Source organism: Ipomoea nil, unplaced genomic scaffold, assembly GCF_001879475.1.
Source record: "Ipomoea nil cultivar Tokyo-kokei standard unplaced genomic scaffold, Asagao_1.1 scaffold3105, whole genome shotgun sequence".
NCBI classification, from domain to species: domain Eukaryota; kingdom Viridiplantae; phylum Streptophyta; class Magnoliopsida; order Solanales; family Convolvulaceae; genus Ipomoea; species Ipomoea nil.
The window spans coordinates 2,793,040-2,806,046 of NW_017619533.1; the positions used below are offsets into that span (position 1 = coordinate 2,793,040).

The 13,007-nt window shown below is 33.6% G+C and overlaps 2 protein-coding genes across 2 annotated transcripts; both read right to left on the reverse strand.

The window, feature by feature from the left end:
- Positions 1-3,666: 3,666 nt before the first annotated feature.
- LOC109166804 lies at positions 3,667-4,499 on the reverse strand. Its single transcript, XM_019315682.1, has 3 exons — positions 4,269-4,499; positions 3,927-4,160; positions 3,667-3,837 (listed from the first exon to the last, which is right to left on the reverse strand). Exons 1-3 carry the CDS (start codon positions 4,497-4,499, stop codon positions 3,667-3,669), a joined length of 636 nt encoding a protein of 211 aa, XP_019171227.1.
- Positions 4,500-5,948, reverse strand: LOC109166805. Its single transcript, XM_019315683.1, has 7 exons — positions 5,802-5,948; positions 5,424-5,694; positions 5,241-5,337; positions 5,044-5,168; positions 4,881-4,965; positions 4,653-4,785; positions 4,500-4,556 (listed from the first exon to the last, which is right to left on the reverse strand). The coding sequence occupies exons 1-7, from the start codon at positions 5,946-5,948 to the stop codon at positions 4,500-4,502; spliced, it is 915 nt and encodes a 304-aa protein (XP_019171228.1).
- Positions 5,949-13,007: the final 7,059 nt, after the last annotated feature.

A 13,007-nucleotide genomic window follows, 5' to 3' on the forward strand; every position in this document is an offset into this window, starting at 1 on the left:
AGATAAAAACCACAGAAATTTGGTAGTAGTCTGTAGTATCCCAGATCTTAAAGTTTTTCCTGTTTAAGAACAACATTTTTTCCCTTCTTCCTAGAGGAGGAGAATTGATCCAGAAGCGATCTCTTCACACCATTAGAATCTTCAGGTTCAATGTCTAGACTTTGAGACTGCTGTATACTTAATGGACTGTTGACCTCATTGTCTCCATTAGAAGCCTCCTGTATATTAAAAGTTGATTTAGTCCAAAACATGTCAAACATAGACTTAAAAATGTAAATATTTATTTTACTTTATTAAAAATAACAACCTGATCAGATTCCCCATCTCCCTCCTCGTCCTCATCTATCATTTTTGTCATCAAGTCCATCTCTTGGTCTTCAATAATTTTAGAACAGTAAGCTAACACTAAGACTTCATCCCTTAGAACTCTCATCACAGTGTAGGCTGAATTAACTCCCTTCATGAACTCCATTTTTAATGATATCTTAAATACCATTCTCATACGAACTAAGGATTCCAATTCTCTTGGAATGTCAGAAACCTAAAATAAAGAAAATAGCATACTTTAGAAAAAAAAAAAAAAAAAAAAAAAAAAAAAAAAGACAAACAGAGTTCATATGAATGTGTTAAATTTTACAGTACTGTTACTTTACCTTATTATACTTCGTGTACAAACTGTGTGCTAGGATACCAACTAATTCAGAACACTCCCTATCCCATAAAAGGAAGGGAGCATCTCGTATACCTTTATCTAGAACAATAACTTTGACCCGATACCTTGCCATGCCCTCTTGATACTTCTTATCACAGTGTGTACAAATCAGATAACCTAATTGTCTAGAAAGCTTTTTGTTACATCCTGGTGACATGCAAGAGATGTACATCCATCCAAAAGAGCCTATAATGGCCACAATTTCAGCAGGTACATAGAACTCCCCATTCTGCCTTAGAAAATGTAACTTGGTTACTCTGTCTTATTAAATGTATAATGGGTTTTGTGGACTGTATTAAGGATTTATAAAAGTTTAGAGTCTAACCTGCTTCTTTTTCAACAGATCAGCTACTGGAGTTACAGTCAAAGCACCACAGTGTATAAATAGAAAGCATAGGTAAACAACAAAGGCAAAGAGTTTATTTTAGATTGAAACAAACTGAAATTGTTCAACACAAACAAAGAGAAATTGAGCAGGGCAAGCGATTAGTTTCAAAAGATAAAACCCACAGAAATGTGGTAATAGTCTGTAGTATCCCAGATCTTAAAGTTTTTCTTGTTTAACAACAACAAATTTTCCCTTCTTCCTAGAGGAGGAGAATTGATCCAGAAGCGATCTCTTCAAACCATTATAATCTTCAGGTTCAATGTCTATACTTTGACACTGCTGTATACTTAATGGACTGTTGACCTCATTGTCTCCATTAGAAGCCTCCTGTATATTAAAAGTTGATTTAGTCCAAACATGTCAAACATAGACTTAAAAATGTAATTATTTATTTTACTTTGTTAAAAATAACAACCTGATCAGATTCCTCATCTTCCTCCTCGTCCTCATCTATCATTTTTGTCATCAAGTCCTTCTCTTGGTCTTCAATAAGTTTAGAACAGTATGCTGACACTAAGACTTCATCCCTTAGAACTCTCGTCACAGTGTAGGCTGAATTAGCTCCCTTCATGAACTCCATTTTTAATGATATCTTAAATACCATTCTCAAACCAACTAAGCATTCCAATTCTCTTGGAATGTCAGAAACCTAAAATAAAGAAAATAGCATACTTTTTAAAAAAAAAAAAAAAAAAAAAAAAAAAAAGACAAACAGAGTTCATATGAATGTGTTAAATTTTACAGTACTGTTACTTTACGTTATTATACTTCGTGTACAAACTGTGTGCTGGGATACCAACTAATTCAGAACACTCCCTATCCCATAAAAGGAAGGGAGCATCTCGTAGACCTTTATCTAGAACAATAACTTTGACCCGATACCTTGCCATGCCCCCTTGATACTTGTTATCACAGTGTGTACAAATCAGATCACCTAATTGTCCAGAAAGCTTTCTGTTACATCCTGGTGACATGAAAGAGATGTACATCCATCCAAAAGAGTCTTCAATGGCCACAATTTTAGCAGGTACATAGAACTCCCCATTCTGCCATAGAAAATGTAACTTGGTTACTCTGTCTTATTAAATGTATAATGAGTTTTGTGGACGTATTAAGGATTTATAAAAGTTTAGAGTCTAACCTGCTTCTTTTTCAACATATCAGTTACTGGAGTTACAGTCAAAGCACCACAGTGTATAAAAAGAAAGCATAGGTAAACAACAAAGGCAAAGAGTCTATTTTAGATTGAAACAAACTGAAATTGTTCAACACAAACAAAGAGAAATTGAGCAGGGCAAGCCATTATTTTCAAAAGATAAAAACCACAGAAATTTGGTAATAGTCTGTAGTATCCTAGATCTTAAAGTTTTTCCTGTTTAACAGCAACATTTTTTCCCATCTTCCTAGAGGAGGAGAATTGATCTAGAAGCGATCTCTTCACACCATTAGAATCTTTAGGTTCAATGTCTAGACTTTGAGACTGCTGTATACTTAATGGATTGTTGACCTCATTGTCTCTATTAGAAGCCTCCTGTATATTAAAAGTTGATTTAGTCCAAAACATGTCAAACATAGACTCAAAAATGTAAATTTTTATTTTACTTTATTAAAAATAACAACCTGATCAGATTCCCCATCTTCCTCCTCGTCCTCATCTATCATTTTTGTCATCAAGTCCTTCTCTTGGTCTTCAATAAGTTTAGAACAGTATGCTGACACTAAGACTTCATCCCTTAAAACTCTCATCACAGTGTAGGCTGAATAAACTCCCTTCATGAACTCCATTTTTAGTGATATCTTAAATACCATTCTCATACCAACTAAGGATTCCAATTCTCTTGGAATGTCAGAAACCTAAAATAAAGAAAATAGCATACCTTAAAAAAAAAAAAAAAAAAAAAAAAAAAAAAAAGACAAACAGAGTTCATATGAATGTGTTAAATTTTACAATACTGTTACTTTACCTTATTATACTTCGTGTACAAACTGTGTGCTGGGATACCAACTAATTCAGAACACTCCCTATCCCATAAAAGGAAGGGAGCATCTCGTAGACCTTTATCTAGAACAATAACTTTGACCCGATACCTTGCCATGCCCCCTTGATACTTGTTATCACAGTGTGTACAAATCAGATCACCTAATTGTCCAGAAAGCTTTCTGTTACATCCTGGTGACATGAAAGAGATGTACATCCATCCAAAAGAGTCTTCAATGGCCACAATTTTAGCAGGTACATAGAACTCCCCATTCTGCCATAGAAAATGTAACTTGGTTACTCTGTCTTATTAAATGTATAATGAGTTTTGTGGACGTATTAAGGATTTATAAAAGTTTAGAGTCTAACCTGCTTCTTTTTCAACATATCAGTTACTGGAGTTACAGTCAAAGCACCACAGTGTATAAAAAGAAAGCATAGGTAAACAACAAAGGCAAAGAATCTATTTTAGATTGAAACAAACTGAAATTGTTCAACACAAACAAAGAGAAATTGAGCAGGGCAAGCCATTATTTTCAAAAGATAAAAACCACAGAAATTTGGTAATAGTCTGTAGTATCATAGATCTTAAAGTTTTTCCTGTTTAACAGCAACATTTTTTCCCATCTTCCTAGAGGAGGAGAATTGATCTAGAAGCGATCTCTTCACACCATTAGAATCTTTAGGTTCAATGTCTAGACTTTGAGACTGCTGTATACTTAATGGATTGTTGACCTCATTGTCTCTATTAGAAGCCTCCTGTATATTAAAAGTTGATTTAGTCCAAAACATGTCAAACATAGACTCAAAAATGTAAATTTTTATTTTACTTTATTAAAAATAACAACCTGATCAGATTCCCCATCTTCCTCCTCGTCCTCATCTATCATTTTTGTCATCAAGTCCTTCTCTTGGTCTTCAATAAGTTTAGAACAGTATGCTGACACTAAGACTTCATCCCTTAAAACTCTCATCACAGTGTAGGCTGAATAAACTCCCTTCATGAACTCCATTTTTAATGATATCTTAAATACCATTCTCATACCAACTAAGGATTCCAATTCTCTTGGAATGTCAGAAACCTAAAATAAAGAAAATAGCATACCTTAAAAAAAAAAAAAAAAAAAAAAAAAAAAAAGACAAACAGAGTTCATATGAATGTGTTAAATTTTACAATACTGTTACTTTACCTTATTATACTTCGTGTACAAACTGTGTGCTGGGATACCAACTAATTCAGAACACTCCCTATCCCATAAAAGGAAGGGAGCATCTCGTAGACCTTTATCTAGAACAATAACTTTGACCTGATACCTTGCCATGCCCTCTTGATACTTCTTATCACAGTGTGTACAAATCAGATCACCTAATTGTCCAGAAAGCTTTTTGTTACATCCTGGTGACATGCAAGAGATGTACATCTATCCAAAAGAGCCTTCAATGGCCACAATTTTAGCAGGTACATAGAACTCCCCATTCTGCCATAGAAAATGTAACTTGGTTACTCTGTCTTATTATATGTATAATGAGTTTTGTGGACTGTATTAAGGATTTATAAAAGTTTAGAGTCTAACCTGCTTCTTTTTCAACAGATCAGCTACTGGAGTTACAGTCAAAGCACCACTGGTGAAGTCATCAATTCCTGTGGATTGAGACAACACAGTTGCAGTGCTAATACTGCGTAAAGGGTTATTTGATGCAGTTAACCTACAGGTTACATTTATGAATAAGTTGTATAAATTACAGATACAGTAGTTTAGAAAATGTAGACAGTTGATAACAAATATATTTCAGGCACTTACTGAGACTTAAAATCAGCAAATTCCTGAAAAGATGCATTCAAATGAAGTTGGGTAGCATCATAGCAGCTAGTAATTCTGATTTCACCTATTAGCACCATAGATGTTAATGTACAATGGAAAACCTAGAAAAAATTTAAAAGAATAATCTATCATTATAACTTACCATTGACCACTTTTGCCCGACAAAGCTGAAGAACCAAAATTGGTGGTTCTTTAAGACCAGAATCATAGTATGGTAGCATGGAACCAACATGACTGTCCCACACAGTGCACTGTAAGGTATTTCCCCTATATGCAAGTGTGTTAGAAAGAATATAATGATTACAAATATAGGAACATAGTTGTTAGTAGGAAACTTACTCATTATCAGCCATTTTAAAGTCTAGAAGTTTGGCTGGTCTGCCTCCTATTATTTTGTCAACAGGAACATAGATCTCGACAACTCTACCTATTAAATCTGTATCAACACAAAATAATTGAATAGTAGACCAAATACAAAAATAGATAAATGAAAAATAGAGAAAACATGAACTAAATACTTACCAAACAACACCTTGTCATTGACTTGAGTAGGGTCTTTCAAAGAGTCATAGGTTTTTAGCTGAAACATCTTATTAGGAAAACCTTTCGATTTGATTGCCTTTACCTGAGTCTTATAGTTTAGCCTAATCATATATTGGTGATCACAAGTTTTGTAAGTATAATAGTGGGTGAACACCAAAAAGTTTTTTACTGAATAGAGCTTCCCTTCTATGAAAACATTTTTGTATTTTTTGACATCACTGTTATGCATGTTCAAATGTATGAAAGTTCCCTGCACATAGGATTAGTGAAATAAATAAAACATGTGTAGAGCATAAATATGTGTAAAGCCTAAAACTTAAACAGTAAACTAAAATATTAAACATGTAACGAAAATACCTCTTTATCGCAGACCAACACTTCTCGACTCTTGATCTCTGTAGACCCTCTGTTTTCAGCTATTTCGTAGCATCTAACACACTTGACTCTTATTGCTTTCTCCCTATCGAGCGGGCCAATGTCTTTTACAGCAACATACATTGGCATGGTTTAGTTGCTGATATTTTGGGTCTCTTTTTTCTAAATGGCAGGTGATACAAACTGCAGATATCCTGAAGTTGGGAGGGGATTTCTCCATCGACACAGGCTTATATAGAATGTAAAACTATGGATTTCAAAATCTAGGAAGTATGAATGGTGCTGTCGACCTTTCAGTTTTCAAGAGCATGTTGAGCAGACATTTAAATCTGTTTGAGAAATCAGTTTTCGAAGCAGTGTTTATAATGAACACTGTGTTTAGAAGTGTGTAATAATTAGAAGTCTATTTAATTTGATTTATTTTACTTGGTATTCCCAAAAAGTAGCCGGCACAATTTAATTCCACGCACTAAGCTTTGTTTAGCACCATTTATTTAAGATCTTCTTTTGTGGACATATAATGACGTCGTTTTAATTGGGCGGGAGTTTGGCATAGGCAGAAACTTAGTGCTTTATTATAATGATAATGATAGATAGATTGCAAGGAAAATGTATTTTATTATAAATATATCATTATGTGGATATTATTATAGATTATATAATAGTTATAACGGTTCCTGTATTTATGTCTCTATTATATCTTCCGTTATATTTGTATTATATATATAGAAGTGTTGTGGTTGTATGAGGACACACAGATGAATGAACAGTTGATTCTCCCTTTCTCCCTTATCTCTCTATTTCTGATTTTACTTTTAACATATTTTAATTTGCTGCATGTTTATTTTTGCAATGATATTGTGTGTTGTTGAAAATACGGTTGCAAAATCCATAATTTTTAAATAATAATAAAATGTTGCAATAGAATTGAAGGTCGTTGCAAATTCTGTGGCAAAAATTGCAACGAATGTAGTTTTCCATTGCAAAAAATGTATTACCCCATTTCTTTTGAGCCAAAATTGCATCGGAAAATTTTTTCCATTGCAATGGAATGCAATTAATTGCAGCTGAGAATTTTTTTAGTAGTGGGATGTCATGAACAAAAGGTGTTTGATAAATTGCCTCTTAGGCACTCATGAGTCATAAGAATGTTCATGTGTGTTCTAAGAGCGTGGAATGATAATATTGAAAAAGACTTCATCCTGTTTAGTGACATATGATGCCAAGTCATTTAACTCTTATTCTTGTCCCCGGTTTTGTCACGTCGCTTGAGGTTAATCTAAACACTTACTCTACTCCACCTTTTCTTTTTAATCAATTGTTATTCGTTTCACTTCTATTGGTCTACTTCTATCTTACTCAAATGATCTTTTTTAGGGTTCATATTTCAATAGAGGTTTTAGTACCTTGATGGATGCGAACTCCATCAAAACCCAATGTAGAGTTGTTAGACAATAAATTAATATAGGAATTGAGGTGGTGATTTGTTACCGCCAGAACATTCCAATCTCAAGTAAAAGAGCTAGCTAGCCGGCGCAACACATCTCTGGGTGACCATATCTGACGCTTGAACACCACCAAATTCCTTTGCTTCCAGATCAACCAACATAATGCCACACATCCACTAATAGCCAAATCATCACTTCCCTCAATAACCAGAGAAAGTCACTGTACTCTGCAAAATCATTCGTGTTAGTGGCTGTTGGACAACTCGGCAAATTGCTCCACAAGTTTCTGGAATGTTGACACTGTCTGAAGAGGTGCATCGGAGTTTCAGGAAACAAATGGCAAAGAGGACATTCAACAGCAATAGAAACCCCTCGGCCAACAAGAGTCATACAAGTAGGAAAGATCCCTCGGGCACACCGCCAAAGAAAATTTAGAATTTTTGGAGGAAGCTTAAGCTTCCACAATGACGACCAAGTAGTGAACTGGGTGGATTCTCTAACAGCTCCTTCAGAAAGAACTTTATAGCCATGTTTTACAGTGTAAATCTCGTGAGTGTCATCCCTCCAACACCATTGATCTTCGTAAGAGGGTGAGATTGATAAAGTAAGAAGACTCTCCACCTCATGCAAAGTTCAGTAGCCTCACTCATCTTCTGGAAAAGCAGTGTCACAGTTTATAAAGCCAAAGGGCTTCTCTGTCTTTTGTCCTTCACCTTGTTAGTTGTAATCGTTTCCCTGTACTTTGTATCTTTCAGACCTCTTGCAGAGTTAATAATACTTTCCCTTTCAATCATGTACTGAGCCATTTCATCATGGTATCAGAGCGGCGAGATCGAAGCTATGCTGTAGTGGTAACAACAGGAAACGAAACCGGCGAGGGAAATTCCACCGGACAGCAAACTAACGGTGACGAAATTTCTACCGGACAACAAACCAGAGCTTCTTCAAATCAGAATTCGATGAACTCGAATCTGGATGAATTTGATGATCCGATGTACCTTCATATTACCGAGAATCCTAATTTTGTTCTCGTTTCACCGCCGTTGTCCGAGACTAACTACGCATCCTGGAGCAGATCAATGAGGATACCGCTATAAGTAAAAAACAAATTCGGATTTGTTGACGGATCGATCGTGAAGCCAGGAGAAGATGAGCCTAGGTACGCAATCTGGAAAAGGTGCAATAATATTGTGTGTTCGTGGAGTCTTAGGTCTCTCAGCTCTACGATAGTCGAAGGTGTTCTGTATTTTGAAGTGGCGAAAGACATCTGGAATGCGCTCAAGAGGAGATACTCTTAGGTTGATCCTCATAGAATTGCTGAGTTGCAGAATCAGATTTATAGGTGCTCACAAGGTAACCTATCTGTCAATAAGTACTTTACTAAAAGTAATGCCTTATGGATGCAATTGAATGCTATGAGGTATGTTCTAGCTTGTGAGTGTATGCCTAAATGTTCCTGCAAACTTGTAAGTAAGATCCAAAAGGAAAAGGAAGAAGATCAGATTTTCAGGTTCTTAGAAGGCTTGAATGAGGAGTATGAGAGCATTAAGTCAGGTATTCTCGTTTTGGAGCCCATCCCAGTCATGGAGAAGGTGCTTAACATGACCTTAAAAATGGAAAGGAAAATTAAGAATTCACCCAATCTGAAATGCAGTGAGTTAAATCAGGCTAATGCAGTGCACAATGATCAGATTCACTATGCAGAAGAACAACTTGTTATGGCAATCTCATCTTCAAATAACATAATGAAATTTCACGAAGAAATGTCCCAATGTAGTTTTCTTAAAAAAATTCAAATAACTTTGTTTATTATAAATAAAATTCTAACATAATGCAAACTAGAGATCTTTTTGTATATTTAAAAGAGATGTCCTTCTATCATTCTTTGACGCAAACTCAACCATAGTTGCAATTTTTCCCTTGCAATTTTTTCGTTATAATGCGAGTTTTGCAATGAACTTCACTATTCCATTGCAAATATCATTGCAAACTAATTATTTTTTTAAAAAAAAATTGCATGGAAAATGTATTCCATTGCAACGTATTCCGTTGCATGTTTATTTTTGCAATGATATTGTGTGTTGTTGCAAATACCGTTGCAAAACCCATAATTTTTAAATAATAATAAAATGTTACAACGAAATTGATGGTCGTTGCAAATTCTGTTGTAAAAATTACGAGTATAGGTTTCCATTGTAATTACTGTTGCAAAAATGTTTTCCTCCATTTTTTGAGCAAAAATTTTCACTTGCGCCAAAAATTGCATTGGAAATTTTTTCTGTTTCTGTTGCAATTTTGCATTGAAATTCATTCCATTGCAATTTCCCATTGCAGCTGAGAAGTTTTTTAGTAGTGGGATGTCAAGAACACATGTTGTTTAATGAATTGCCTCTTAGGCACTTATATTATTGAGTCATAAGAATGTTCGCGTACGTGTGTCCTAAGAGCGTGAAATGGCATTGAGAAAGACTTTCTCCTGTTCAGTGGCATATAATCATAGTATTCAAAAAGAAAAAAAAAAAATTTAAAGTGAATATGGATTTGATTATAGATGAAAATAATATGTGATTGTGTTGAAGCATGAAAGAAAATTATTTTTTTTAATTAAGTAATTTTTATTTTAACATATCTTACTATTTACTATAAAGTCTATATACTGTAACATGTTTTTCTATTTTATGTAAAAATCATATAATGTAATTGAAATTTTATTATTAAGATATATATTTATAAAAATTTTATAGTCTATTTATACTCTTATTAAAAACAAAATCCTCCTTCCTTCCATTTTCGCTCAAAGAATAGAAAATGAAAAAAGTTACTAATTAATAATATTAATAATAATCAGTAAAAAAGTTAGTAGTAAATAGGAATAAAAAAAAAAGATCCTTAATTCACGAAGAATGGAAAAAAATGAAATTCACTGATTAATTAATACTAATAATAATCAGTAAAAAAGTTAACAGTAAAATAAAAAAATAAAAAAGAATCTGTAATTCACTGAAAATAGAAAAGGAAATGGAATTGACTGATAAATTAATACTAATTATAATCAGTAAAAAAGTTAGTGGTAAAATAAGAAAAAAAAAAAAAAGGATCCTCAATTCATTGAAGATGGAAAAGGAAAGGCAAGATTGTGCCACAAAAAAAAAAAAAAAAAAAAAAAAAAAAAAAAAAAAAGAGGGTGGGGGGGGGGGGGGGGGGGGGGGGTCATAATAAGAATACCAGTACACAAGGAAAATCCTATAAAAATTTCTGATTAATAATAATAATAATAATAATAATAATAATAATAATAATAATAATGATAATGATAATAATAATAATAATAATAATAATAATAATAATAATAATAATAATAATAATAATAATAATAATAATAATAATAATAATAATGTATACTATTAATAAAAATAAAATCCTCCTATGTAGTTTCCAGTTTGAAAAGTAGTATAAAATGGATGATTAGGAAAATGAAGGTTATAGTATTCAAAAAAAAAAAAAAGGTGAATATGGTTTTGATTATAGATGGAAGTAATATGTGATTGTGTTGAGGCATGAATGAAAATTATTATTTTTTAATTAGGTAATTTTTATTTTAGCATATCTTACTATTTACTATAAAGTCTATATACTGTAACATGTTTTTCTATTTTATGTAAAAACCATATAATGTAATTGATGTTTTCTTATTAAGATATATATATATATATATATATATATATATATATATATATATATATATATATATATATATATAAAATTTCTATAGTCTATCTATAACAAAATGATCCTTCCTTGGATTCCCGCTCAAAGAATAGAAAAGGAAAAAGGTGACTCCGTTCTAATTAATAATACTAATAATAATCACTAAAAAAGTTAGCAGTAAATAGGAAAAAAAAAATCCTTAATTCACGGAAAATGGAAATGGAAAAAAAAAGACCCTTATTGTTCTAAACGTTGCTTCAAGTGGAATAACATCTTTGCTATTGTTGTGTGGCAGGACAGCACATTCACGATTTGCTATACCACTTTCAGTGAATGAAGATTCCACCTGCAATATCTCGAAAGGCAGTGACCTTTGCGAACTTATAATCAAGAGCAAATTGATAATATGGGATGAAGCACGAATGACACACAAATACTGTTTTGAGGTTTTAGACAAAACCATGAGGGATATATTGAGATTCGCCATACTTGGTAGTGATCAAAAAACATTTGGTGGAAAGACAGTAGTTTGGGCGGTGATTTTAGACAGATTCTTCCAGTTATTCCAAAAGCAACGATACCAATGGTTGTGGGAGCCACTATTAATTCTTCATACCTCTGGAGAAATTGCAAGGTATTGAGGCTCACGAAGAACCTGAGAATACAGAGCTTAGCTTCAAACGAAGATAGACAGACGGTTGATTGGTTCTCAAGATGGATTGCAGACATCAGAGATGGGATTACAGGGTTTGTAAACAATGGTTTGTTTGAGATCGATATTCCACCAAGGTTTATGTTGAAGTGTGGACCTGATCCAATTGCAACTATAGTTGAAAGCATCTTCCCAACCGCGAAGTATAGAATGCTGAAGAGTCGCACCTAAAAGGACGAGCGATCCTCTCACCGACTTTAGATGTTGATCAAATTAATCAGTATATGTGTGACATGAACACTGCAGAAGGTCGGACGTATTTAAGCTGTGACTCTTTGTGTAAGGCAGAATTAGATGGTGATAATCTCTCACAATAAAGGTTGATTGTCTGGAATTCCTAATCATTCATTGATAATAAAGGTTGGTGCACATGTTATGTTATTGCGGAACATAGACCACTCTCTTGGTCTTTGCAACGATACGCGCCTCATCGTTATAAGATTGGCGGATCATATTGTCGAAGCAAGAATTGTAACACCCCGTGTTACGGCCTTCAATCCCGGATTAATTATTAAATTAATCCCGTTAATAATAATTAAATATGATTTAATTCGGTTAGGTTTCCTTTAATTAATTAATAAAGGTCCACCATGAACCGTGGACCCTTGCCTAAATTAGAGTCCTAACCTATTAGGAATAAAGAAAGTAAACCCTTTACTATTCAGATTCTAATTAGGAATCCTAGACCTAGTTATCTATTAGGAATAAAGGAAGTAGGCCTTTTACTATTCAGACTACGATTAGGATTCCCTTTAATTAATTAATATGGTCCACTATGGACCATGGACCCTTATCCCTAAACCCAATCTTTAGTTCCAAAAGTAATAGAATTAGCAAGCCTATAATATTAGTTCCTAACCAGGACTCCTAAATATATAAATAGGGGACTTAAGAGGCACCTAGAACCCCCCACCACAATAAACGTTCCACCACCCCAAAGTGCTCCAAGAATCCCCTTAGAAGAAATCAAGAAAGCAAGAAAGCTTAAAGAAAGACCCTTCATAGCCAAGGAATTAATTAAGGCTAAGAGGTAACCCATGTCTCAACAGAACCTATTTTCATAGTTATAATTCCCCCTTAGGGTTTCCCCATATTATTGTATATTGGCGAGTTATGATGATTATTATTGGTAATTGATGTGATGATCCCATGGGGGATCTTGATGATCTTGATATTGGGAGATTCTTGATAATTATGGTGTTCTTGATAATTATATGGAGTTCTTGATGATTATGTGTTGTTCTTGATAATTGTGTGATGCTCTTGATGTTTATGTGTTATTCTTACCAAATCTTGCCATTAGAAGACGAACCGTATTCT

Excerpts from the sequence above, each read along its gene's own strand:
- LOC109166804 (XM_019315682.1), bottom strand. The coding sequence starts at position 4,499 with ATGTACATCTCTTGCATGTCACCAGGATGTAACAAAAAGCTTTCTGGA. Across the intron at positions 4,161-4,268 it reads TGTACACGAAGTATAATAAG|GTTTCTGACATTCCAAGAGA; the intron begins GTAAAGTAACAG and ends TCTTTATTTTAG. Across the intron at positions 3,838-3,926 it reads AAGATGGGGAATCTGATCAG|GAGGCTTCTAATAGAGACAA; the intron begins GTTGTTATTTTT and ends TTTAATATACAG.
- LOC109166805 (XM_019315683.1), bottom strand. The coding sequence starts at position 5,948 with ATGCCAATGTATGTTGCTGTAAAAGACATTGGCCCGCTCGATAGGGAG. Across the intron at positions 5,695-5,801 it reads TGTTGGTCTGCGATAAAGAG|GGAACTTTCATACATTTGAA; the intron begins GTATTTTCGTTA and ends TCCTATGTGCAG. Across the intron at positions 4,786-4,880 it reads TTTGCTGATTTTAAGTCTCA|GTTAACTGCATCAAATAACC; the intron begins GTAAGTGCCTGA and ends TGTAACCTGTAG.